The sequence below is a fragment of the Stegodyphus dumicola genome, chromosome 7 (assembly GCF_044657685.1).
Source record: "Stegodyphus dumicola isolate Sdum_Otavi_A_Nest chromosome 7, ASM4465768v1".
Lineage (NCBI taxonomy): Eukaryota > Metazoa > Arthropoda > Arachnida > Araneae > Eresidae > Stegodyphus > Stegodyphus dumicola.
Window position 1 is genome coordinate 100,516,835 of NC_140774.1, and position 26,300 is coordinate 100,543,134.

The following is a 26,300-nucleotide window of genomic DNA, read 5'->3' on the forward strand; positions in this document are numbered from 1 at the left end:
TGTACATCTTAGTTATACACTTGCTGCATTTTGATTTTCTGTCAATGCAGAGGAACAGTGGTTCTATTTCTTTAGAAGTATATGAAATTAAAAAAATGGAATTAGATTCAAAAACACACCTCTTGAACATGCCTGAAATTCATTATTCTGCTCGGAATAAATTTATCTAAAGGAAGTGTTTAATAAGTATTAGAACTCAAAGGCTAAGTCAGGTCAATGTAGTAAGGGTCATTTTGTCTGAATATATCTTTTCTTAATCATAAAGTGACTTTTCGAAGCGAATGAAACGGGAAAGACAGAATAAGTGAGGACGGCAGCCGGCGAAACGACACTATTTCAAATTTGGCATGAAAAGAGAAAGGACGAAATGACACTAAGCCAAGGGAAGGCATGCCTTCGTGGAGGATGTTTTAAAGGAAGCTTGCTCGTAAACATGTTACAAAAAGGAGAAAACCACGAAAGCACCAATGCAGTCAGCCTCTCAACCAAAATTTGAACCCTCGACCGAACTACCAGTGTTCAGCGTTTTTACTGCTTGGTCGCTGATGAGCCTTGTGCCTACATAAAATGCTTAAGAATTCGATGAATGATGCTTTCTTAATGTACAGTTTTTATTTCATTTTTTATTAATTTTTATTCATCTAACTAACTATTTATTTTTTCCGATATTTGAACTTTTTCTCAGATTTATTCAAAGGAACAATGTCTTGAAAGTTTTGTGAATCGAAAACAAATGATTAAGTCTTAGATGAGATACGTTCTACCTATCAAAAAAAAATTTTCACGTTTAGAATGTAATATATGTAAGTTGTTATGCATACTGCTTATCTCAACAAATGCTCAGATTTTTTTTCTTTGTTGAAATCAATAGAAATTTTTTTATGAAACTAATCACAATAAAACATAGAATTTTATTTAATTTTTATGTTTGAATGTTAGCTTCAAGAAGAGTTAACATACAAGTTATCAGGTGTAATCGTTCATGGGAGCAATTACAAATAGTCAATGACCTTCTGTAAGATTGCTGGTGACTTCTCACTAGTCAACAGAGTCCACCGAGGGGTAAAGTTGCGGAACACTGGTAGTTCAGTCCGAGTTTTGAACCTTGCGGACAGGCTGGCTGAATGGACGTTTTTGTGGTTTTTCCCATGTGTAAGTTGTATATGAGCCAGTTCTCTTAGAAAATCTTCCGCGAAGGCATCCCTCCCCTCAGGCAGATAGCCCTCAAGGCTTTGCCGTACTCACATGCACCAACCAAACCAAACTCACTAATCAGCATGATGTTCAGTAACAATAAGAATAAGGATAAAGGTTGAAACCTTTTATTCAAAAGAACTGTTTACAAGAGTACACCTCGTGCTTAAAATATAGATCACTGCTTGTGGTGTTATGTTACGTAGAAATGAAGGGACCACCTAATATACTAACTCTTATCACTGCTTGTGGTGTTATGTTACATAGAAATGAAGGGACCACCTAATACAACTCTTAGAAGTCAACGTAGACATTAGCTCTACACACTGACTAGAAAACCAACAACCCTCCGGCATCCTCGAGTCATTATGAAATTGGGACTCCAGCCAACATTGCAAGCTCTGCCACCACCGGGCATTAAAATAAATCAAGTAAAATGCATTATATTAGATGGTATACCTAGTTGTACAGGTGCATGTTTTATGGTGTTATTTTTTGTAATGGGTACAGGCATCATGTTTCAGTACTCCAGTAGATAAAGGCGTGATAAAGATGATAAATGCAGGATGTAGATCAGTGTTTCACAATCGATGGTCCGCAAGATATATTTGCCAGTCCGCAAAATATCCAGCTATCTGTCCAAAAATTGTGCTAATGGGTTGAATTATTAAACTTACCGGTCCGTGAGAACATACCGAAATATTTTATCGGTCCATGGAGTTAATCCAACTGAGAAACACTGATGTAGATGATGTTCTTTTAGGGCGTGTTTGCAAACATGATCTGTTTACATCAGTGTTTACTATCAAAATTAATTTATCACTATAAAATTGTTTACAAAGCATCATTCTGCATATTTTTATACTTACAGCTTTCGTTTAAATATTGTTGTATAAATGTGCTGATACAAAATATTCGACATCGTGTCAAGACAAGTGGTTAACTTAATTTGATTGGCTTATGAAGAGAGACAACTTTAAGGGAGAATGTGAATTATGTTAGAAAATGGTTAATATTAAGTACGAGGGTGTTAGATTTATAACTGTACATTACCAAAGCAAGAAACTTCAATCCTTAACATTGAATAGGGATTCTTTGCAATTGGTTTCGAACTTTTTCGTAAAGAAATCCTCAAAAGAAAAGGACAATATATCAACAACTGAAATTACTTCAGTCTATCATAGCATTAAGCACCATCACACTTTTAATAGCCAGGATTGCACAAACAAATTATATAGCACTCTATTTCTAGATTCTTCTTTGGCAAAATGATTTCTTGTGGTAGAACGAAATGTACAAGTATTTGCGAGAGTGTGCGTGCTCCTGCAGCTCAAGAAATACTTTTAAATGAGATTCAGGAGGCGTAGTTTTTTTAAGTTGCGACTGCAAAGAAACCTATTTTCTTCTCCCAGAAACTTTTTTTCTCTCCCTGATTTTGACAGTCAAGAGGTGGCAACACTATTTACAACCCTTGAAACTCTACATGAAGCTACGACACTAACTGTATCAGGCAGAGCCCAACTAACTTCCAAAATTTCCCAACCGTGCCCACATCAGGCCTTTCAGTTTTGTTCTGATCATCAGGTCTCTCTCTCTAGGCAAGGAGCAGCAGTAACAACAGCCAGTCTTTTGTTATAAATCATTCTGATTATGATTTTACATCTCATTTTAACCTATGCCGCTTGACATAAAAATCTACCTGCTATTTACTAAACCTTTAGATTGAGCAAGTATGTGACAAGATGAGACATAAAACAATATCAACATGAAACTAACTACTAGTAAAACGTAAATAAAGTGTCACTTATCTTCTCTCAAATATGCCGAACTATTTATTATAAGTGTATAATATTTAATGCTATTTGATAAATTGCATGAAGTATATTTTACTCTCAAACTTATTAATAATTATATTGATTAAGTGATATTTAATAATAATGCATCCTAATTACGGATATATTTTATTTTTTTGGATGGTATTATGAAAGTGAAGTTCAGGCAGAGATAATATTTTTAATTGAATTTATTAATTTGCTATTTGCTCATAGGTCCTTAATTTTTTTAATTAATTGTCCTTAAAAGCATTTAATTTTCATGTGCAGAAATGTGTACAAACTCTGAATTAGTTTTTAATAGACTGAATGTACAGATAATTTAATTTGTCACACTTCTCTATACTAATTTTTGTTATATAAAACTTTGGATTATGTGCAAGTTTTTTGAAAATAAAAGTTAACACACAAATTTTAAAAAAATTATGTTTAAAATTTGATGCTGAATTCTAAAACGTTTATTTGGTAGCCAGACCTAATAAACCTAAGAGATCAAATTGGAAGTGTACCTTACTTGTTCTTACTAACTTCTGCTTAATGAATTATTCTTAGAAAAACTGGTGAAACATTTCATGCTAGAAAGCAAGATGTTAGAAACTTTTGAACTCATTCAATAAGGGAAAGAATTATTCATTATAATTATGCATTTTTTCTACTTGATCGCCAACACACAGGGTTTAAAAGAAATACCTCCTACAAGTTATGTGGCCACTATTTCTGTGTTGTCAGAATATGAAATTCGTACGGGGAGAACAATGCATTTTGAGGTGAAGAAAATGTCCTTAATTTGATAGTTCTTCTAAATAATACATTTTTAAATGTCCCCCCTCCTTAATTTAGGACAATGATTCTCAACCTTTTTTTGTTGGGGCACACTTTTAGCAATTTCAAAATTTGGCGGCACACAAAGGAAAAGATAAGTTGTTTACTTACCTATAATACACTGTGTAAAACATTTTTATAATACTAATTTTGAATGTAAAATAAAATAATATGTACTACCAAAAACAGCAGTACTTTTATTAAGGGATTAATTAATTACAATTTAATAATAAGAATACTTTTAATGTGAAATTTGAGCTTGATATTTTTGATAATTTCATTTATATTTGTTTGTGAAAATGACAATGCTACTCTCATATCGTTTTCTACATTTAACAGTCTTGATATTTTTCGCTTTTATGTTGATTAATACTGAAAATCCGAATTCAAACAAAATGTAGAAAACTGTAATAATATTTTTAAAGCATTTTTGGCTATCATGGGATAATCGCATTTAATGTTAATCCAAAATAAATTAATTGATTCTTCCGAATATTTTAAAATTAAATCTCGATTATCAGACAGCGAAATTAGTTCCTCATCATCATTTAAAGTTAATTCAAATACAGAATGTCTTCGGTACCGAAATCGGCTTGGATACCACAATTGGCACGCTTATAAATGTCTTAAAAATCGAATTTCGCCAGTTTCCATGTGTACCGTATATTAGGATTAAACCCATTATACAGTTATGGCCAAAATTGTGGACACTTTTGGAAATTTTTATGTTTTTGAACTTTGTATGCTTATAGAAAATGTTACGTTTCACAAAATGCAAACTTGTATATATCATTTTAAAGAGAATTTATTACTGAATTCATTACAAAACACAAAATTCAATTATTTGCGATACAAAAAAAAAAAAGTTAAACGATAATAGTTATCGATATACATTAGATAGTGATGATTGCAGTGAGTTATCAGTACTTAATAGGGTACCCTTTATTTTTTATTACAGCTTCACATCGACGTTTCATTGAGCTGACAAGAGTTTTAAGCTCTTCTTTTGTTATTACATGATGCCAGGAAACAATTATAGCCTCAATTAGTTCCCTTTTATTTGATGGGCTCCTCATTCGGACAAGAGTTTTCAAACGGTGCCACAAAATTTCGATAGGATTGAGGTCAGGACTGTTTCCTGGCCATGACAACAATTTAATGCTCTTTGTAACGAAGCATTGTTGGGAAAGAGATCTCTGATGGAAGGTAGAAGTTTTGGTTCTAGAATAGTGTCAATGTATTTTCTGGCATTCAGTGTCCCATCGATGACATGAAGGCAACCAATACCATCTGCTGACATGCATGACCAAATCATAACACTAACTAGGTTCTTCACAGTTGCTTGAATGCAGTCAGGATGTAGCTCTTCTCCTATTCTATTTATATTTATTTCTACTATTATTCCTACTCTATTTATATTCATATATACATAAAGTGTATGGATGGTGGACACTTTCTTCATTAATTCTGTAAAATGTTGGCAGGTATTTAGTTATTTGGTTTTGCATATAACTTATGTGAATTAAATGTATAAATATTTTTTATGCATAATTTTTTTTTCAGTCTGCTCAATAAATCTAAAAAGCATTACGTCCATTTAACTTTAACTGACTATATGTGCACTTTTTCATAATTTATTTTACAGTTACTATACATTTATTATAATTAATTTTACAACGCAAGTTCATATGTATTCTGAGGATTTGAGTCGATTGTAATACCAAATAAAAAATTATTACAACTGTATTAACTATAAATGTTAATAAATATATGAGCTTTGTTATTTTTCAGAAGTTAATTGTTTATTTGTTTACTTATTAGGTGTTACATAGTACTTGGGATTATTGCCTAGGTGGCAGAGACATAGATAACTGTATGGTTCGTTACTTCAGCCAAGAATTCAAAACTAAGTATAATTTGGATGTCTTATCAAATAATCGTGCTATAGTTCGTTTATTACAAGAATGTGAGAAGTTAAAAAAGCAGCTAAGTGCTAATCCACAGGTACTTCCATTAAGTATTGAATGTTTCATGGAAGATAAAGATGTCTGTAGTTCTTTAGGCAGGTATGCTGTTATTGTCCTCTTTTAAGTTTCTATGTTTCATTTTCTTACTATATTTGCTTTTTAACAAACAGGGCTGTGGAGTCAGTAGGGAAAATGACCGATTCCTGGAATTTTAGACTTCGACTCCCTCATATACATATATGTAAACATATACACACGGGTTACAGCTTATTTTTTTTTAATATAAAAGAAGTAATAGATGCTACAGAAAAAAAATTGATGGCTTAGCAAATTATTTATATTAATTAGCTTTTATTATGAAGTGGAAAAGCTGGCATTAGTTATTTCTAAGAAATAGTATAGCTTCGACAGGATCTTCTTTGTTGGAGGACCACAGATCCAATTTGTTCTAAAAGTTATATAAGTTCTAAAAGAGATGTCTTGAAAGTGCAATCATATTTTTCTATTTCTTCAAAAGCCAGCCGTGTAGAAATCCTGTTTTTATTTTTTCATTTTTATATCTAAAGACTCTTGGTTCTTTATATTCATTCGTTTTGTTTTAGCCTTTTCAATATTATCCCAAAATATTTCTCAAAATCTAATTCATCACTGGAAGAGGATGATAGAGACTCAAATGCAATGTCTGCAGTCTGACTGTTCCTGATTCGAATTCTCTAATTGTTCTGAGAATAATTTCATTCTTAATGAAAGTTCATAGATGGCTTTCTTTGCCTTTTTAATTTGTTCGTCATCCAAGAAAATTAAGTATTTCGGATCTACATATATTGAACCCAGCAAGGTCTCATTGAATAGCAAACTAGTTTCTCTTTTCTTCATAGAAGAAATGATTCCTTCTGCAACAAACCCTCCATTTCAGAAAGAACAAACATCCCATTCTTCCATTCTCACCTCCTGCCAATTCTTCAGATTGCAGCTTTTTTGTGGTTATTAACGGTGTAGAAAGAAGAGTTCCCAATTCTGCAAGATCATTCCACAGTCTTTCTGTTAGTGAAATATTAGGGTTATCTACATCTCCTAAGAAGTTCTTAATTCTAAAAACCTCTTTATCATCAAATATGTACTTCTTTATCGCGTTGCTTCATCAATGGTTGCTCCTTCTCGTGCTCGCATCCTAAGAATGGCATCAGTTTTGGGAGTTCTTACTGCTTACTTAAATTTACTAGTGAAATTTGTACCTAAATGAATCAGTTTAATCACTAATGGCAAATATCACTTCCATCCATCCTCCTCCCTTATACAGTCAAAAGTCGTTAAAAATAATAAGCCGGATCCAATTCGAAGATTAAGGAACAATGCAATCTGCAACATTAACTGAAATAGGTGGTGTGGTGTATTTAATTATGGCAAAGCACACTAGGGCTATCTGCCTAAGGGGAGGGATGCCTTTCGTGGAGGACTTTCTAAGGGAAACTGGCTCGTATACACGTTACACATGGGAAAAACCACGAAAACGCCCATGCAGCCAACCCGTTGTGGGATTCGAACCTCGGACCGAACTACCAGTGTTCAGCGACTTTACCGCTCGGCCGCTGGTGGGCTAACTGAAATAGATAATTAGATAATTTTAGCTTAGCTTATACCGTCCGTTATACATAAAACACGCATGCGTAAAAGTATTACGCGCATGCATGAAAACGCATGCGCAGAAAGTTTGTAGCTTTGAGGTCCGGATTAACGACATTTGACTGTATTTATTTATTAATATGTCAATAAAATAGAAAATAACTATTAATGTATATAGTCCATGAATAAAAACAATAACTCAGCTTGTCATTAATTTGTTTTTCAATTCATTTTAATTTCATTTCAAATTCAAACTGTCCAACAAAAACTGGAGTAGGGGTCGACCTGTTTTTAGCGACTCCAGCTCTGACTGCTTTTACCCCAAAATCTGCCCATCGTTTTCATGTGCTTCAGTACATCAGATTTAGAAATTTTATCCTTCCACGATAAAATTTTGTAGTGCAAATGAAAGTTAATTATTTTTCATGTTCTGTTTCTTTAAACCAGGTAAAGTATCAGAATATTTTTGTATACTTTGCAAAATTTAGCTCTTAAAAACATGGTTATTTTTTAAGAGGTTTAAAATACAGAAAATGTTGTTTATTTTAATATTGTTTATATTTTTAGTGTATATAATAAATAGCATACTCATTTAATGTTTAAAATAACTTAATATTTAAAGTTAAATTTAATGTTATTTTGTTTTCAGAAATAAATTTGTTCTCAAGATGGTTTGAAGACATTTTTGTGGTTGTAAAATGTCAACAATTTTCAAATACTAAATGAATTTTTACTCAGTGTTTATTTATTATTCCTATTTAATAATTTTTTTCTCCTTCTGTGTACCTTTACCCAAAACAAATTACATCTTAGCTTGCTAAATGTTTTGAAATCCAGTATTTTTTAAAATTTCTACTGAAAACCACAGATTTTTAAGACACTGTGAGACTTTTATTAATTAATAAAAAAATCTAGCTCTTTAAGTATGTATAATCAAAATAATGGAATAACAACATTACTTAATTTTTTTTTTTTTTTTTTTTTTTTTTTTTTTTAAGTTATATTTGATTCATGTGTGTTTTTTTATGTTTGATTCAAATATTTTCTGTAATACTAATGTTTCAAGAAACCTGATAAAAGCATAGGGAAAAAATTTCCCAGAAATTTATATAAAACTAATGACTTATATTATTAAATGGATTTCGAATTTTCCTATGACCACTTAGATGGGCATTAAGAGAAATAAGCAGCTTTAAATAAAATCATCGTTCCACTTGATGGGGAAGGAGGCTTTTACTAAAATTTATTTAGATATAGAACTTTTTAAAAAATAATCAGGATACCTAAGATTTCCTTCAGAAGTATCCTGCTTTTATTTTCTTACTTTAGAATAGTAAAATTTCTTCAGTTATACTGATTTTCAAAAATCTTACTTCAGATTTTGGGAATCATTATTTCTCTTTCATTGTCAACACTTAAAACTTTATTAACAGTATTTTCTTTTTATGCAGTTCATTTAATAAAACTGACAGGTGGTAATGTAAAACTGCTATATCTGCAAAGTATGAGATTAAGGGAGAAAATATAGTAATAATTACATAAAAAGCAGGTACTTATGGCAGAACTTGGTGTTTATAAAGTTTGCAAAATTTTTATGCCTCTTCTGCAGTTTGGTGTAGTATTTATTTCAAAACATGGTAAATATGCAGAGAATCAAAGCATAAAAACCTTCTGATGGCCAAAAAAGAATCAGTTAAATTAATTTATGCTTGTATTTTACTTGTATTTCTATTTTTTATCAAAAAGGAAGAAAAAGATAATGCCAATTAATTCTTTCATAGGCTGAGCAGAGTACCTGATATATTAATATAAAAAGTACACTAGTTTCCAAAGGTTAATCTTGCAACAGTTAAAAAAAAAAAAATAAAGCTTTAATTAGCGCCAAACTGCCCATGATGGTAGCAAATATGTTTTATGTTTATCTTATGTTGAGAAAAAACAACCATTATGTACAAAATTCAAAATAGTACTTCACTTTTGTAAGTTATATAATGATGTTACATTTCTTTCAGTATGAAATTGATGTTTAAAACTAAAAACAAACAAAACTTACATTAATATGGTGTATTATCTCCTCGGACCTTTACACAAACTTCACAATGATTGCCAATGCTTTCAGTTAAGTGATGCATTATCTTTGATGCAATAGTACCCATTTCTCCACCAGAACAGTTTCCAACTGTCCGTTTCTGGTTGGAAAGACAGAATGTCCAAGGGAATCCCTAACACTTTTGATGCAATTAAGGTTGAGGGAATACGCAGTCACTTAATACAAAATATACTGCCTCTCTCCAGAAGCTCATTAACAAGATTAGATTGATGAGGATGAGCATTATGGTCCAAAAGGAGAAAATCTGGACTAACTGCTGCAACACAGTATAATGGGCGTAGCCTTCACAGATCCATCTTTAAAGATGTGCCATTGTTTGCAATATCCAGTTGAAATTCCAAACCATACCATGATACTGCCACCTCAGAATGTAGGATATTCTAAGCTTAATTCCATGTACCTCGTTGTCTGCAGATCCTTATGTGCTTACCATCTGATTTCAGGCCAAATGTGAATTTGTCCATAAGAGACAGTCCAATTGAGATGATGATGACACACTTTAATACTCACTCCTCTGAATTGGGCAGTTATTTGAACGCAGACTCTTAATTGCCAAGTGTATAGTCCCCTCATCTAAAGTTGTTGGTACCTAATATTGGTAGATATTGTCTTACCAACTGATGCTGCAGCCATGGATGTAACAAGTGAAATTGATAAGCGAAGTCATTCATCAATTCTACTTGTCTAGGAAAGCCTTGGTTAACTGAAACTGGTCTCCGGACAATTATTCGGACATGTTTCCTCATTCCAGAAATTACCATATAATCAATGCCAAAGAAAAAAGCGATATCTTTGTATGACTGTCCTTTAGTGCGTTCGACAACACGCGAGTGCTCACTATCTGCCATTTGTGTTCTTTAAGCCATAGAAATACAAATACAATCAAAAATTAACCTGCAGGAGTTACAAATACTTTGTATCAGAACTTAAATCATCCTCCTTAAACCCTTCAGAATGTTGATGTCTCTAGTGACTGTCCTAGGAGATGTTTAGACAGTTACTTGTGATCGGCTGCAACATACAGTATTTGTAGACTGCCCTCTGTATCCACAGTGAATTTCAACCGCTCAAATTCAACTACGCTTTCAGAAATTGCTAACTGGCATTATGTACTTAACTTTTCAAGGTTATTTGGTGACTAACAACTTTTCAGTGTTATTTAGTGACTAACTTTTGAAAATTTTGAATTGATTTTTAGATATAGTGTACATGGCATACAGATTTATATATTGCATTCAAAATGAGTGATTCTCTTTAACTAGGGAGAAATTGGAAGAGCTTTGTACTAGCATTCTGGTCAGAATAGAAACAGTCTTTAGGAAGCTGTTAAATGAATCAAGTTTGTATTTTAGTTTTATATATTTTGTAATATTATAAATTAAAATATTTGAATGCACTTAAGTATATGTTAAGATGGTAGTTTGAAGCTATTATTTATTGAGAGGCTTATTTTGTTTCAATTGATAGCCGATCTTTGTTCAGCAATTATGATGATTTTTTTAGTTAAAATTCAAAATTTGAAGTTTAAGAAATGAGTAATGCAAAAATAATAAAATATTGTTATAAATTAAATTGAAAATTATTATAAGTTTTCTTTCATAAGATTTAAGCTTCTAAAAATAAATTTGTTGTAACTTTTGACTCAGGTTAATTTTCATAGAGGTGATATGAGTATCACTGATAAAACTTTTTACAGAATTCAGAAAAACTAAATTTGTGTTCTGATTTTTTACAAAACTTATGAAGTGTTCCAACAATTTATAGCTGCAGTCAAATCTTAAGGGTAAGCAAAGCTGGATGTTATTTTTACCTTTCATAGTTTTATATTAATACTGATTCTCAACATTAATAAAGGTGTAAAGAAGAAAGACATTGCCATAAAATTTGTTGTTTTACAAAATTTATATATATATAATATATATTGTCATGTAACAAGATAAAAATTTAAAGAAATCATGGAAATATATAAGCCTAATATATCTTCAATGCTGACAATGTGAAACTGTAGCCTCTGTATCAAGGGGTGGCAAAAAATGTTCAGCTGCATTATTGCAAAAATATTTTACAAAAGGTCCTAATGGGATTTGAAAGCAATCAACCTTTATGTATAATAGGTTTACTTCACTGTGTATCTGAACTTGCAAAAATTATGTCCTGAAATACTGTTCACAGTTGCCTCAATAAAGCAATTCATCACTAAGATTCAACTATTGATGATAATGTGTCAGTGAGGAAAATGGGCAAGATGAGCAACTGAATAATATGTGGCTGCAATCGAAAAATAAATTTCATAAAACTCCATAAATTTAATTTTGTCGTAATTAGCTGTGATTTCTTTTGGCTAGAAACAAAATAAGCTGCATTAGTTTGAATATCCTACATGTTATTTTGCCTTAAAACACCTGCAAGCTAGTTAACCTCTTTTTCATTTGTGACGTTTGAATGGTTAGGGTAGCATTTTCTTTTGCCTATTATTATTACTATTAATCGTGTCAAAACTAAAATTTTAAAGATTAAAAAAAGTACCAAATGGCCTTTGACAGAAAAGAAAATGAACTTTTCTAGTTCATGATATATGTGATGAAATTCAAAGAAATGTTAAATGAAAATTATGTGATTGAAGTCTTAATTACGATGGCAATGCCCCAATCAGTAAATGGGAAAATTAATGTAAAGATTTTAAACCCAAAAAATATTGCCATCAAGCAGCGATAGTGAAAAAAGAGATATAGAGGAGCTGCAAATGAAATGCTATAAATTTGCTGTTTACTGGAGATTCTTGACACAGTAAATACAGGACTTGGAAAAGTAGAACTTCATTATTATAAAGGAAGTTAGATCTGCATATAAAATTAAACAGGGAAAATAAACAGAAAAGACGAAATTTTTAAACAACATTTGTTGAAAAATTCTCATAAGTGTTTCATTATTTCACAAATGACCATTTCATGTTTTTAATTTCATAATTTCTTTGTTTCAGCTTACTAGCTTTAAAATAATGGTTTAAAATTTGGAAATTGCAAAATAGAGTAGTTGCAGATTGTCCATTGCTCTGGTAGCTCCAAACTCAGATAGTAATTGAGAACAGCACCCTTGACATACTTCCAGCTTTATCTGTAGAAAATTTGTTTATTTGACTATATCAAAGCATATCGAAACATGAGTGATCTGCCTGAGAGGAAGTATGCCTTTGTGGAGGATTTTCTGAGAAAAATTGGTTTATAGTGAATTTACATATTTGGAAAACCACAAATACCAGGGCGATTTGTTTGGGCACTGAGATTTAAATTTGGGTCGAACAACAGTGTTTAATGATTTTAATCTCTTGGTCATTTGTTGACCTGTCATTAAGAAGAAACTGTTATGTAAACATCGTTATGCATATATGCTACATTTGCAGTTTTTTATGCATGATTTAAATCTATCTAATGATTTACCCCCTTTTCTTGCTATCATATTTTTTTTTGTTCGATTTTATATGTGTTTAAAAATGCATATTTTTTTTAAAGAATGAGCAGTTTTGAAAATTTCATCTTATTTATTAATTCTTTAAGGCATTTTAATTTATGTAATGAACATTTTCTTTGCATTATATGTTTTTTATTGCTTTTATTGTTTGTAGGTGTTCATCTAAATGAAATCTTTTCTATTGAACTTGTTGGTGGCACTACCAGAATGCCAGCTGTGAAAAGTATTATTAAAAGGGTTTTTGGAAAAGAACCAAGTACAACATTAAATTTGGATGAAGCAGTTGCTCGAGGGTGTGCTCTTCAAGTAAATGATTATACTGTACACATTATCTTACATATAAATACTGGTTTATGTGCTGACTTTAAAATTGTTAAATATTTTATAAGCTATTGATGTCCGTCAGAGTTTTATGGCCATACATGAAAGAATTTTAGATAAGCATTTATATATATAAATATATTAGCAATATATATTTATATTATAATTGAAATACATTGAAATGGTTCATCGGCTAATTCTGGATACAGCAAGGATTTTTGTAGAAGAGAGATTTCAATTAGTTTCAAAGTTCCTCCCCCCTGATGAGGTGACATTGAGATTAATTGAATTCCTCTTCCATTTTTTGTTCATTTTTCTTTAAATTTCATGGTTTTTGAAAAGTGCTTGGCTTGTTTGAAATGTTTTGGTTTTAACGTTTTCAAATTCATTGTTGCATTTATATGTTTATATGAAATTTATTAATTATGAATTTCAATTTCTGATCTTTGTGAAATGTTAGTTCTAAATTTCTTACTTTATGTCTTTAATGATAATTTTTCTGCAACTTAATGCATGAAAATAACTTGGCGTGTTTGTGTTTTGTTTTCAAAAGAATTGTTTTGTAATTATATATATATATACAGAAGTGCGTGAAACTTTAGCAAATTTTCTGATTTTGGTTGTAATTTTGCAAAAAATAACTCAGAGACATGAAATTCATACTACAGACAGAAGCACGATATAGTAGTTAAAGGTTAGCAAAATAATATATTAGCAAAAAAATGAACAGGATGCATACAACACAGCATAAACAGAAACAGACTTTATTTACAGAATGCCATTGCTACAAATAACTGACCAGCCGAGAAGGAGAATAATAAACCAAAGTGGAATTATAGTAAGGAATATATGACCTCTCCTAACTGCAGTGATTGTGTTGCACAATTTGTCAATAATCAACACCAAAGCAATTCTTGGGGTAAGACTTCCCATTCTTCAAAGAGCATCTATTTCACTTTGCCTGATTTTCTGTGTGTAGGATAAGAACGTGCAATCAGGTGTCTCCCTAAATTATGCCATACATGTTCAATAGAATTTATATCAGCCGAGCCCACACATGTTTAATAGAATTTAAATTAGGGGAGCATGCTGGATGGTCCATTCTGTGGATATCTTCGCTGTCCAGGAGCTCCTCAACAGCTTGTGTCCTGTGTGGATATGCGTTGTCATTCATAAAAACAGTTAGGACTACTGATACCCTGGAAGAGATGCACATGGGGGAGGATAACTTCATCACAGTAATGATTTGCAGTAAATGAATCTCTCGAAAATGTAGAGCACCATCCATCCATTCATCGTTAATGCCTCCCCAGGCAAGCACACTTGGACCACCCCAACAGTCTGTTTCTCTGATGTTAGTGCAATGAAAGCATGGCCATATCAACTGGTGCCAAGAATAGTTTTTCAGGCCAAAACAATTTTCTTATCTGTAAAAAAGATGTGATTGCATTGAAGAAGTGTCCAGTCTTTGGGTTCTCTATACCATTGTACACTGTGTGTGATATGCTGCTGTCAGTAGTACACATTATTCAAAATAGTGGGCAAATATGCCACCTTAATGCCCATGGTAAACCTAGAAGCAACTGTTGTCTGGTTGTCATATGCAACTGCTGAGCATTGTTGCCCGCTGTCTGGTTTCTGTATTTTTTCACCAGCTGGGCAATATATTGATCATCAGTCACCTTCGTTTTCCTTGGCCAACCACCACCAACCTTTCTTATAACTGTCTTTTCAGAAGGCTTCTTAAGTTCCTGAAGCAATACTTTCATCAATTCCAAGCTCTTGGAGGACAGACATCAAACTGTGCTTCTCATCAAACTTGCAAATCATTTTCTATGTGTAAAGGGATCTTGATGTATTCTTATAGCCATATTGCATATACAGTCTCACTTTTTCTCAATAACAATATCAATCTCACATGTAGGGTCCCCCCCCCCCATTTACACACACATACATGTTTCGAGAGCATTTGGGCAAAAAATATTTAAAAACAGCATATTGTTAGAATTTCCAATGGATAGTTTCATGCCTGAAGATAAGTGTTTTTTAAATACAGTGTTGCCATTGTTCACTTTGAAATCATTGAATTTGTTAATCAAAATTTCATTAAAGTTTTACAAAATATGAAATTGGCAATAAAAAAATTCCAAATTCAGTCTTCCGGGTGCCCATACTTGGATGGAGAACTACATTATTTAAAATTTGATGGTTCTAGTCCCATTGTTTATTAACAGTGCAAGAAACACTAACATTCATGCAGATTTTTCATTATTTAATTTCTTTAAATATAATACAAGGTGATAATATTTGGTGGCAATAATGTGAAAAGTGAAGGCAAAATGCTGTTTCAAGGCTAATAGTCCTTTTTAGCTAATAAAGATAAATTATATTAATTTGTTAAAAATCTATTCCATATTTAATTCAGAGCAAACCATATGAAATGAAACCATTACACCATATACACAAAAATAGGCGGAGCATAGTGGTACATTAGTGTAAAATCAAAAATGAAGAAGGAATAATGTAATTTACATCTTTCACTACATCATCATCCGGAGTTGGTGTAACAAAAGAAGTAAAAAAAATAAGCCTGTTTCTGAACTAACAAAAATAAATAATTAGAGTTTAATTCTTAATCTTAAAAATTTAATCAAAGTAAATCGTGTTTTTAAACGTTCACCCTGTACAAAGTAATTAATGCAAAATAATTGAAAAATTATAGCTTCAAAACTGGAAACAGGCTTGAAAACTTAAAATATTTTTCTTTTTGCACTGACAGAATCCAAAAAACAAACCATGTAAACACAATCTGTCCAACACATGGGGGGGGGGATAACAAGAAAATTTGATACCATATAAGGCCAGAGTAAGTAGTGCAAGAAATTACAAAAAAAACGTAAACAGGCTTAAAATAAATTAAAATAAAAATACAAAAATGTAAAAATGTAAAAAAAAAAAAAAAAGGAAAGGGGGGGAATGAGATAAAAAGAAGAAGAGTAAGTTCATAAATCTGTAACATCCACACACACATATATATAGGGAGTAAAAATAAGTCTTCGCTATTTTTTTAAATAAAAAATTGGGCATACATTTACTATGAAAAATGGTAGGTTGTGTTTTATTCAAAGTGCTATCCATTGGTAGCCACTCCTTTTCCCCATCTTGCTGGTAACATACACATACTGTGTTGGAATAACCCTTTCTTCTTTCGGGGCTATTCACAAATCAATTCAATTTTTGGTATCTTCATATGATGTGATGTGCTGCTCAGACAGACCATGCATCATCCAAAAAAAAAAAAAAAAAACATGTAAGAAGGAGCAGTGTCTGGGGAAACACAGTGGGGAGGAGGGAGAGAAATTCTCATTTGAGTATTTCCGAGCAAGTTTTGACCTGCACAACAACATGTAGATGAATACGACACCAAGTTCTAAGTTCTTTTTAAATAAGAGGTTTATTTAAACCTTTTATCTGACTTTGTAGTTACTTTCAGACATAGCGATATTTTGGACTATTTAACTTTTACCAGATCAAGTAAAACCTCATAAAAGATACATTATCGAGAGATTGACATGTTAGGAGATAAAGCAGGCAGAAACTAGTGGAAAAATTAGTGGAAAATTGGTTTGCATAATTGAAACAAATTTCTAATTGCTAGAAAAGGTGCTTAAAGAGAAGGAAATTAATATAAATTAGCCAAAATGTCTGGGAAATCTTCTTATATTTTGTTGTGTGTTGTTGCTACCAAATATAAATGTTTTGTAGCTTTTAATGTGTAATTTTCCTAATATAGTTTAAGAATCAATGTCATAAATTACATTGTGAAATGTTATTAAGTTATGATTTTAATAGTGCTTTTTTAACAAATATTTTTAAAAAATAAATAAAATTTTATAGTGACTATGTTAATCTAAAATGACTAAGGGTATCTAACGACCAAATTTAATTATTTATAATTGACTGCTCACCGTTAAAAGTTAGCTCTGCTTATTAACACTAAAATTACGGAAATAGTCATTTTGACCATAACTTGACCATGGTCATTTTAATTGGACATAACTTTTTTAATCCTTTATAACTTTGAATTTTTTTTTTTTTTTTTTTTTTACTTTTAAAAAAAAACTTATGAATATTACATGATTTTTTTAGTTCATTTTAAATAATTATTTTTGACAGTATTATTGTTTATACTTAGAAATACAGCTGTTGGTCATTTTGACTGTATCCAGAAAATTATAGATTTCTCAATATTTTTATGACTTTCTTAGCTATTTCCGGTTGGCTGATAGATAAATAAGTGTATTTTTGTAAGGAAGATTGCACAGTTCACAGAAGTGAGTGGGGAGGAGAGGAGGGGGAATAAAAACAGCTGTTTAGAATTTTTGCATGCCACGTGTCTGCGCATTTTGCTTATGTTACAAAGTTTATTTTTCAGTAGGCACAAATGTACTTTACTTCATTTGGATAGTTTTGTTGTTCTGATCTGTTTATTATGTTGTGTATATATATCATGTTTCATGTTTTTCATGTATTTATGTATCATGTTTATCATGTCGTGTAGAAAATATCTAACGAAGAAAGGGATGTTGAAAGTTGTTGAATTTTTTTGTGAAAGTCTTTTGATGATAATTTTGCTTCAGAAACTGAACTCTGATCAAGAATTTCATACCAAATCTGCATACAGTTTATCCAACAAGGACTGGATTGCTTCTGCTGAAACAAGTAAATCTGATTCGTCTAATGGAGAAACTGTTCATGAAACAGAAAAGGAACGTAAAAATTTTCTCAAAGACTGCACACTGATCCATATGCCCTTGTTTCGGATATCTGAAATGCTTTTATAGAAAACTGCTTAAAATGTTATAAACCATGTGAAACTATAACAGTAAATGAACAATTATTTCCCATGAAGACCGATGCCGATTTATTCGGAATATGCCAAAAAAGCCTGACGAATTCGGCATTAAATTTTAACTTGCTACTGATGTGCAGTCAAAATATTTACTGAACGAATTTCCCTATTTGGGAAAAGAAGAAACAAGACCAGCTGGAGAAAGATTAGGTGAACATGCAGCTTTTCACTTGATGGAACCGCTGATATTAGTAAAAGAAATAAAGAATTCAGGGATAAGCTACATTGGCACAATAAATTGTTCAAAAAGAGAAGTACCTTACTCTTTTAAAAATATGAGGAATGAGTTCAGTTTTAGTAAGATTGCTAAGCATGACAATATAATGCTTAGGTCTTTTTTGGGGGGGGACAAGAACATCCTGCTCCTGAGTACCATGCTCCCAACATTGGAAAATGCATCTGATGAAAAACAATACACAGGAAATTGTGAGTTTTAACAATTCAACCAAGTACGGAGTTGATGTTTTAGATCCAATGGCCAGAAAATACTCAGTGAAATCCTCATCCAGCCATTGGTCAGTTCAAAGTTTTTTTTTAATATTCTTAATTTTGCCGTGATTAGAATATTGGCCCTTGTTATTTTCTTTTGAATACGACTGAGAAGCTTTGAAAGATATACATTTCATCCGAAATTCATAAACTTCCCGTATGTAATGAAAAGAAAAGTGGCACTTGCGTCAACCTTTCCTGTAAGCATAAACAGTGCCAAATAAATGCATGCAGAGGCAACAAAACTTTGAAAATACGTGTGAATACTGTAAAAACATTTGTTAAATGATAAGAAGTTTAAAAATATCTAGAGTGATTTTTCTTCTATTTTAGCTCATTATATTAAATTATCCATCGATTAATGCATTTACTCTACTATATTTTGCTTTTTGTTACATTAAATTATCTTTTGATTGCATGTATTTAATCAGTTTATTTTATTTACTTATTAAACAAGCAAATATCGCAAATATCGTTATAAGCATTAAATTTGCTTAATATTAGCAAAATGCGAGCCTTTTCTCTATTCGAAACAAGTGGTCAAAATGGCCACTGATTGTAGTTATAGATATACAGAAAACATCGTAATGCTAAAGTGAATTTTTGCCTTTCATTAATCCTGCGGTCACAAGATACAGCACAAAAATGTAAAATTAATGCAAAACTTATTCTTTGCGTTTAGTAAGACTTAAAATAATGCAAAACTACTTATAACCTCTTGTGCTTTTTGTAGCTTATTGGAATCTTAAAGTTATTAACTGGGTTACAACCCCAGGAATTCTGCACAAAGCTATGACACTAACTGCATCAGATATACAGCAGAGCACAACTAACTTTCAAAACTTGCCAACCATGCCTACATCAGTATTTCAGATTTGTTCAGGTCCTGCCTAGAGAGAAGGCAAGCAGCAGTGGTGGCAACAGCCAGTATTCTGTTACGAAGCATACTGATTATGATTTTATTTCTCATTTTAACTTATGTCATTTGTCACAAAATAAATCTACCTGCTATTTACTATAACTCTACACTGAGCATATACATGACAAAAATCAACGTAAAGCTAACAGTTATTTAAACATAAATAAAATGTTGCTAATCTTCTTTCAAATATATCCAACTATTATAAGTAAAATATTTAGTGCTACTTAATAAATTTTATAAAGTTGATTTTACTTTCTAATTTATTTTATAATTCTGCTTATTAAATTAGGTTTAATAATAATGCATCCTACTTACAGATCTATTTTATTCTTAGAATTGTATTACAGATGTGAAGTTCAGGCATCGATAAGATCTTTTATTGAATTCATTCAATTTCCATTTGTTCATACGTCTTTATTTTTTTTCTTTAATGGTCCGTAAAAGCACCTAACTTCCATGTGCAAAAATGTGTACGAACCCTGTGTACACATTTAATCATTCTATGTCAACCTTGGCAGGCAATGATGAACTAAATTATTGATGTTTCATTAGAAATCAATAGTTCTTTATAGGGTGTTGACCCATTCATCCATGATATTCTCACAGAAGACCCTTGATGCAAATGCAGTTGAGACCCCAGTGTTAATGTCACTTGAAATATAAAATAACCCATCTGTTTTGATGCAAAAATGTATCCATAGTTAGTGTCTAAGGTTTCATTATTTACCTGCTTTCAATAGGAATAAATTTTTGGGAAGTGCAGATGTTCACCGATTTGTAACATGTATGTTGTTTGGGTAGTTTAATGTGCTTGGGATTGAACAGAGTAAAATTAATATGAATGAGATACTCTTTCCATTGCAGTTTTTTATGGTATACCAGTGGTACTCAACCTTTTATTGCCTTTTATATCACTTTTACTATTGCTAGAAGATGATTCCTCTGCCCAAAACTCAAAAAGTGCATGTACATTTTTTTAGAGTTAGATGAATTTTTAACAGCACAGCAAGAAGTAGGTGGAGTACAGTCTATTCACATTCCCCCCCCTTGATAAAGAAACCCTTTCATATTCCCCATTATAACATTTTGTAATTTAATTTATTCAAATTTCCTAATTGCAGCCATAATTAGATCAAAATCATTTATTTTTACTATTGATGAATTGATACTCTTAGATATTCATGATTCGTTGAGATTTTAAATTTAGGTATACTAGACAGATCTGTCAGACATCAAAACTGATGATTATGAGGCCTAAAGAAAAGCTTCCTAAAAGTGAAGCACTTTCCTGTTTTTTCTTACTTTTTTACTATCGTGTAGTATAAATTAATTTAATTAATATTCAGTACTCTCTTAAAAAAAGATGAATGCAGTAAATTAATATAATTGTTCAGTAAGTGATTTATTATGCATTATAATAAAAATTATTTTTATTTCCTGTAATAAAATATATGTAGACATAAAATTTTTATCTGCTGCAGGCTGCTATGCTGTCTCCAACAGTAAAAGTCAAAGAATATGGTATTACAGATGTGCAACCTTTTTCAATAAAGTTGGCTTGGAACATATCCAAAAATGAACGTGGGTATGTTTTTTAACTTTGTTTTCAAAAAGCAGATATTTCTTTCTTAATTTATTTAGATCATGACTGTCTAACCTTTCAAAGCTTTCAATTCATGTTTCAGATATCGGAAAACAAAGGTGAAATTTTCCAATTAACAGATTTTTTAAAGGAATGTGAAGAAGCAGTAATGAATGAAGAGGATATAAAAGAAGTTTTTCATTGTGATGACAATGCGTCTCAATCATCAATCAAATAATGAATGGTGAAATCTGTAGTATGATTCTATATCCAGAAAGTATATTTACCGATAGTGAAGAAAGTGACAGAGATGTTACTGAAAACGAGAAAATTTAGATTGACAAGTTAGTCGGAATTCTCTAAATAGCAGTTACTGGGCTTCAACATTGTAACTAAACAAGAGATTATATCTGTCTACAGAATTAAAAAGAAAGTATTAGCACAAAAAACGAAGCAATGTGCATTGAAAGAAATGTTTAGTAAGGTAAATTCCAATTAACAGATTTTTTAAAGGAATGTGGAGAAGCAGTAATGAATGAAGAGGATATAAAAGAAGTTTTTCATTGTGATGACAATGCGTCTCAATCATCAATCAAATAATGAATGGTGAAATCTGTAGTATGATTCTATATCCAGAAAGTATATTTACCGATAGTGAAGAAAGTGACAGAGATGTTACTGAAAACGAGAAAATTTAGATTGACAAGTTAGTCGGAATTCTCTAAATAGCAGTTACTGGGCTTCAACATTGTAACTAAACAAGAGATTATATCTGTCTACAGAATTAAAAAGAAAGCATTAGCACAAAAAACGAAGCAATGTGCATTGAAAGAAATGTTTAGTAAGGTAAACAAATAAATATTAAGCTGCCCCCTCCCTTTTTTTTTTTTTAAATTTTGATATTCTTTAGATCATAAGTACTTCATTATTTCATAAATCACGATTTTATATTTTTAATTTTATAATTTCTACATGCCATCTTGCTGGATTTAAATTGATGATCTATTATCCGGAAAAATCCTAAATTCGAAATCCCTGAAGTCCCGACGACTCCAGATTTCGGACTTTGTACGGCATTGAGATGCGCATGCAGACTGAACAATAACCATGAAAATCTGTTGTAACTAATGATATCTAACTACACAATTTAATAATTTGTAAATAACTGCTTACCCTTAAAAGTTATCTCCACATGTTATGGCAATTTATCACCTTTTCTTAATCCTTATTGTGGATGTAAGATACAACACAAAATTTTAAAAATTAACATAAAACTTTATTCCTTACGGCTTACGGCATAAAATACTACAAAAAATAACATATCACCTCTGGTATAATGTCAGGCATTTACGTCTTATCTGATCAGTGGCTGTCTGTCTCTAAGCAAGCAGCTGGAGGCAATAAACAAGCTTCATTTTTGAGTTGTGCTGATTATTATTTTACTTCTCAATTTAACTTATACCAGACATAAAATCTGCATAAGCCTATTGAACTGAGCTAGTATATGGACGAAATGAGACATAAAAGAAAAAATCAAATATGAAGCTAAATGTAAATAAGTCACTAATCTTTTTTAAGTTTAAAATATAAATGTTTCAAGAAATTTTATAATTTAATGATAATTACTTGAAAATAATATGAAGTTGATTTTATTCTTGAATTTGTTGTATAATTAAGTTAAATATTACATTAGGTTTAATAATAATGCATCCTACTTGTATATTTATTTTATTCTTACAAATTACAACAGCAACGTTCAGGTGTAGATAATTTAGTTTATTCAGTTCCTTTTGCTGATAAGTCCTTAATTTTTTTCATTGATTATCCTTAAAAGTACTTTTTTTTCCACATGCAGAAATGTGTGCAAACCTGTGTGATAATTAAAAAAGTAAAAAATAAATGTCAGTTTTGCTTTGGAAAAGTTCCAATGTTATTAGAGTACAAAGTTCGAGATCCAGACATACAATATCCAGTATGATCTGAAATCTGGACATCAAAGCCACCACCAATTTTTTTTTTTTTTTTTTTTTTTTTTTTTTTTTTTTTTTTTTAAAGCTTTATGTGTGCACATTTGAATCCCTCACCCCAATGTAAGAAAACATGCGGAGTGTCCAGATTCTTAATTTCTCTTTGGCAAAATACCTCGTTATTGAAGAAACAATCGCTTTAGCATAAATTTGTGTGATCAATAATTTGACTCTGTCGCTGCATATCTACTTGGCATGCATCTCAAACTGAAATATTGTACATAGAATCGTTGATTTTACAACTACTAATATTTTATATCCCTGACACCAACCCAGTGAATCTATTTGGCTTTCATTGCCGCATGTTTAGCAGCACATTACTTCTTTTAGATCATAACTACAAAGTCCGATTTCCGGATTTGGGATTTTTCCAGATATTAGATCATCAGTTTAAATCTAGTAAGATGCTATGTAGAAATTATAAAATAAAAATATGAAATTGTGATTTATGAAATAATGAAGTATTTATGATCTAAAGGGTAGCAAAATTTACAAAAAAACCTTAATTTTTATTTGTTTACCTCATTAAACATTTCTTTCAATGTAAGTTGTGTAATTATCTTTTTTTTTTTTTTTTTTTTTTTTTGTGCTAATACTTTCTCTTTAATTCTGTAGACAGACATAATCTCTTGTTTAGTTACATTGCTTAAGTCCAGTAACTGTTATTTTGAGAATTCCGACTACCTTAAAATCGAAATTTTAAGGTAGTCGGAATTCTCTTCCTTCTTAATCGAAATTTTCTTGTTTTTAGTAACATCTCTGTCACTTTCTTCACTATCGGTAAATATATTTTCTGGATATAGAACCACACTACAGATTTCACCATTCATTGATTGATGATTGAGATGCATTGTCATCACAATAAAAAACTTCTTTTGTATTATCTCCATTTATTACCGCTTCTCCACATTTCCGTTAATTGGAAAAATTTTACCTTTGTTTTGCGATATCTGTAAACCTTTAAAATTAGCGGCTATCATCATCAAATTTAGCTATTCTTGACTATACATATTTCGTTATGCATCATGAGCTTGGTGACTAACAACTAGTTGTTCCGTTAAATTTTATCTTGCTTCTATTGTGCACTGAGACAATTAAGCCTGAATTGCATTAGTTTAGTTATATTTTATATATATGTCTATTTCTTGCACTTGCTTAAGGCTTATCAGAGTTCTGAATAAATAAATTCCCACCATGTACTTAAGCCTTATTGAGGGCCGGCGCTAGATATCTTACCACCTGATACAGTCTCAGTAGGTCCTAAATTCTGCGATTCGATACGGCCATATGAGCCTTGGCGCTGGTTCTGGGTTTATGTGAATAATAAATCAATTATTCTTAATTCAAATATCCCTAAATGTAATCTTTGGGCCTATGAGTATCATCAACAAAATCTATTTTTAGCATACGGAAAGAAATTTTTTGTAAATTTTTCCTTGTCAACATTTTTTTAGCACATTTAATTTAAATCTGTAATGATCATCAAGTGTAATGTCAGCATAAAAAGTTACCATTCTCCTTTATTATTCAATTATTAGCATAAAAATTGTTAGTTTATACATTGAGTCATTACTCAAGTTGTCATGTTTTAATAAACGTCGTGATGAAAGGAAAATATAGTAAATAATGATTCGCCAGGTTGGCGTCAGATCAACAATATATTTATGTAGAATGTTTCAGTTTTAGATATATGCCAACAGATACGCAGCAATGAAACCAAATTACTGATCGTACAAATTTATGCTAAAATGATTGTTTCTGCAATAACAAAGTATTTTATTTAGTGTCGAAGTGAAATTAAGAATCAGAACTCTCCAAATGTTTTATTAAGCAATAAATCAAATGCTCATGCATAAAGCCTATGAGAAAACGTTGTTGGTGGTTTTGGGATCCGGATTTGACATCAATCTGGATAATGGACGTCCAGATTTTAGACTTTGTACTGTATTTCATTATTTCATAAAACACGATTTCAAATTTGTAATGTTATAATTTCTACATGCCATCTTAGTATGTTTAAAGTGATGATCTAATATTTCATTCTCATCATAAAGGAAAAAATTACATTTTTAAGTATTTTGCTAAGCAGTATGCACTGAACTTGTGTAAATGAAATAAATGCTTTTTTAAACTCATTTTTTAAGAAATAACAATTGAAACTATTTCATATTTGTTATTTGATTTTCAAAACTGTTGGTTAATTTTATTTTGAAAAAAAAAAAAAACTAATTGGATATGAATAGCAAATTAATATTTTCTAAAAGTTTGCTTTTGTGTTGTATTATAGGGATCTTGAAGTTTTTCCACGTAATCACCCAGTCCCTTTTTCAAAACTGCTTACATTCTTTATAAGAGAAGATTTTACGTTGGATACATATTATAGTGGTGGGAAAGATAGAAGTGCTTCAGATGTTCTTATTGGTAACTTTAAAATATATATTTTAAAAATAATAATAATAAATAAAATAAAATAAAATAATAAATATATAATATATTAAATATATAATATATATTTAAAATATATAATATATATTTTTAATAGATAAAATATGGCTTGGCTTACTAATAGTATAGTATTAATATAGTTTTGAATAATCCTCTGTGTAAATAAAGAGCATCATTGTTAATAATTCAGAATATGTGTGTAAATGTTCCTTCTGTAACTATTCTGTGTATTGGTTTATATTCTTTCTAATGCTTATGTGTATGGTGTTATGGTGTGGATTCTGTATTTTGAAAGGGTTAGAGTGGTTCATTCTCTACAGGCATTGACTGTATGAAAACTTTTCTGTTGTGGACTTAACAGTAAAATTTCAACCATGCATAGTAAATCTGATTCATAAATTTTATTTTATAATCTGCTCCCACCCCAAGTATTTAATCTTCTGCCATATCTTTATGTTCTGCTGAAAGTTTTTGCTTTATATGCATTTAATGTTTGTTTTTAATAGTTTTTTAAATCCCAAAATTTAATTACTTAAATTGGCTAAAAAATTTAATTTTTACTTTTCAGAGCATTTGATTAAAACCA

The 26,300-nt window shown here is 30.9% G+C and overlaps 1 protein-coding gene across 1 annotated transcript in view; it reads left to right on the forward strand.

The window, feature by feature from the left end:
• The window catches only part of LOC118200801 (heat shock 70 kDa protein 4-like), a 110,873-nt gene that overhangs the window by 45,970 nt on the left and 38,603 nt on the right, over positions 1 to 26,300 (forward strand). The window contains exons 6-10 of the mRNA XM_035372762.2: positions 5,670 to 5,914; positions 10,811 to 10,887; positions 13,171 to 13,322; positions 21,142 to 21,245; positions 25,557 to 25,690. Coding sequence (XP_035228653.1) covers positions 5,670 to 5,914; positions 10,811 to 10,887; positions 13,171 to 13,322; positions 21,142 to 21,245; positions 25,557 to 25,690 — 712 coding nt within the window. The remainder of the gene's footprint in view (positions 1 to 5,669; positions 5,915 to 10,810; positions 10,888 to 13,170; positions 13,323 to 21,141; positions 21,246 to 25,556; positions 25,691 to 26,300) is intronic.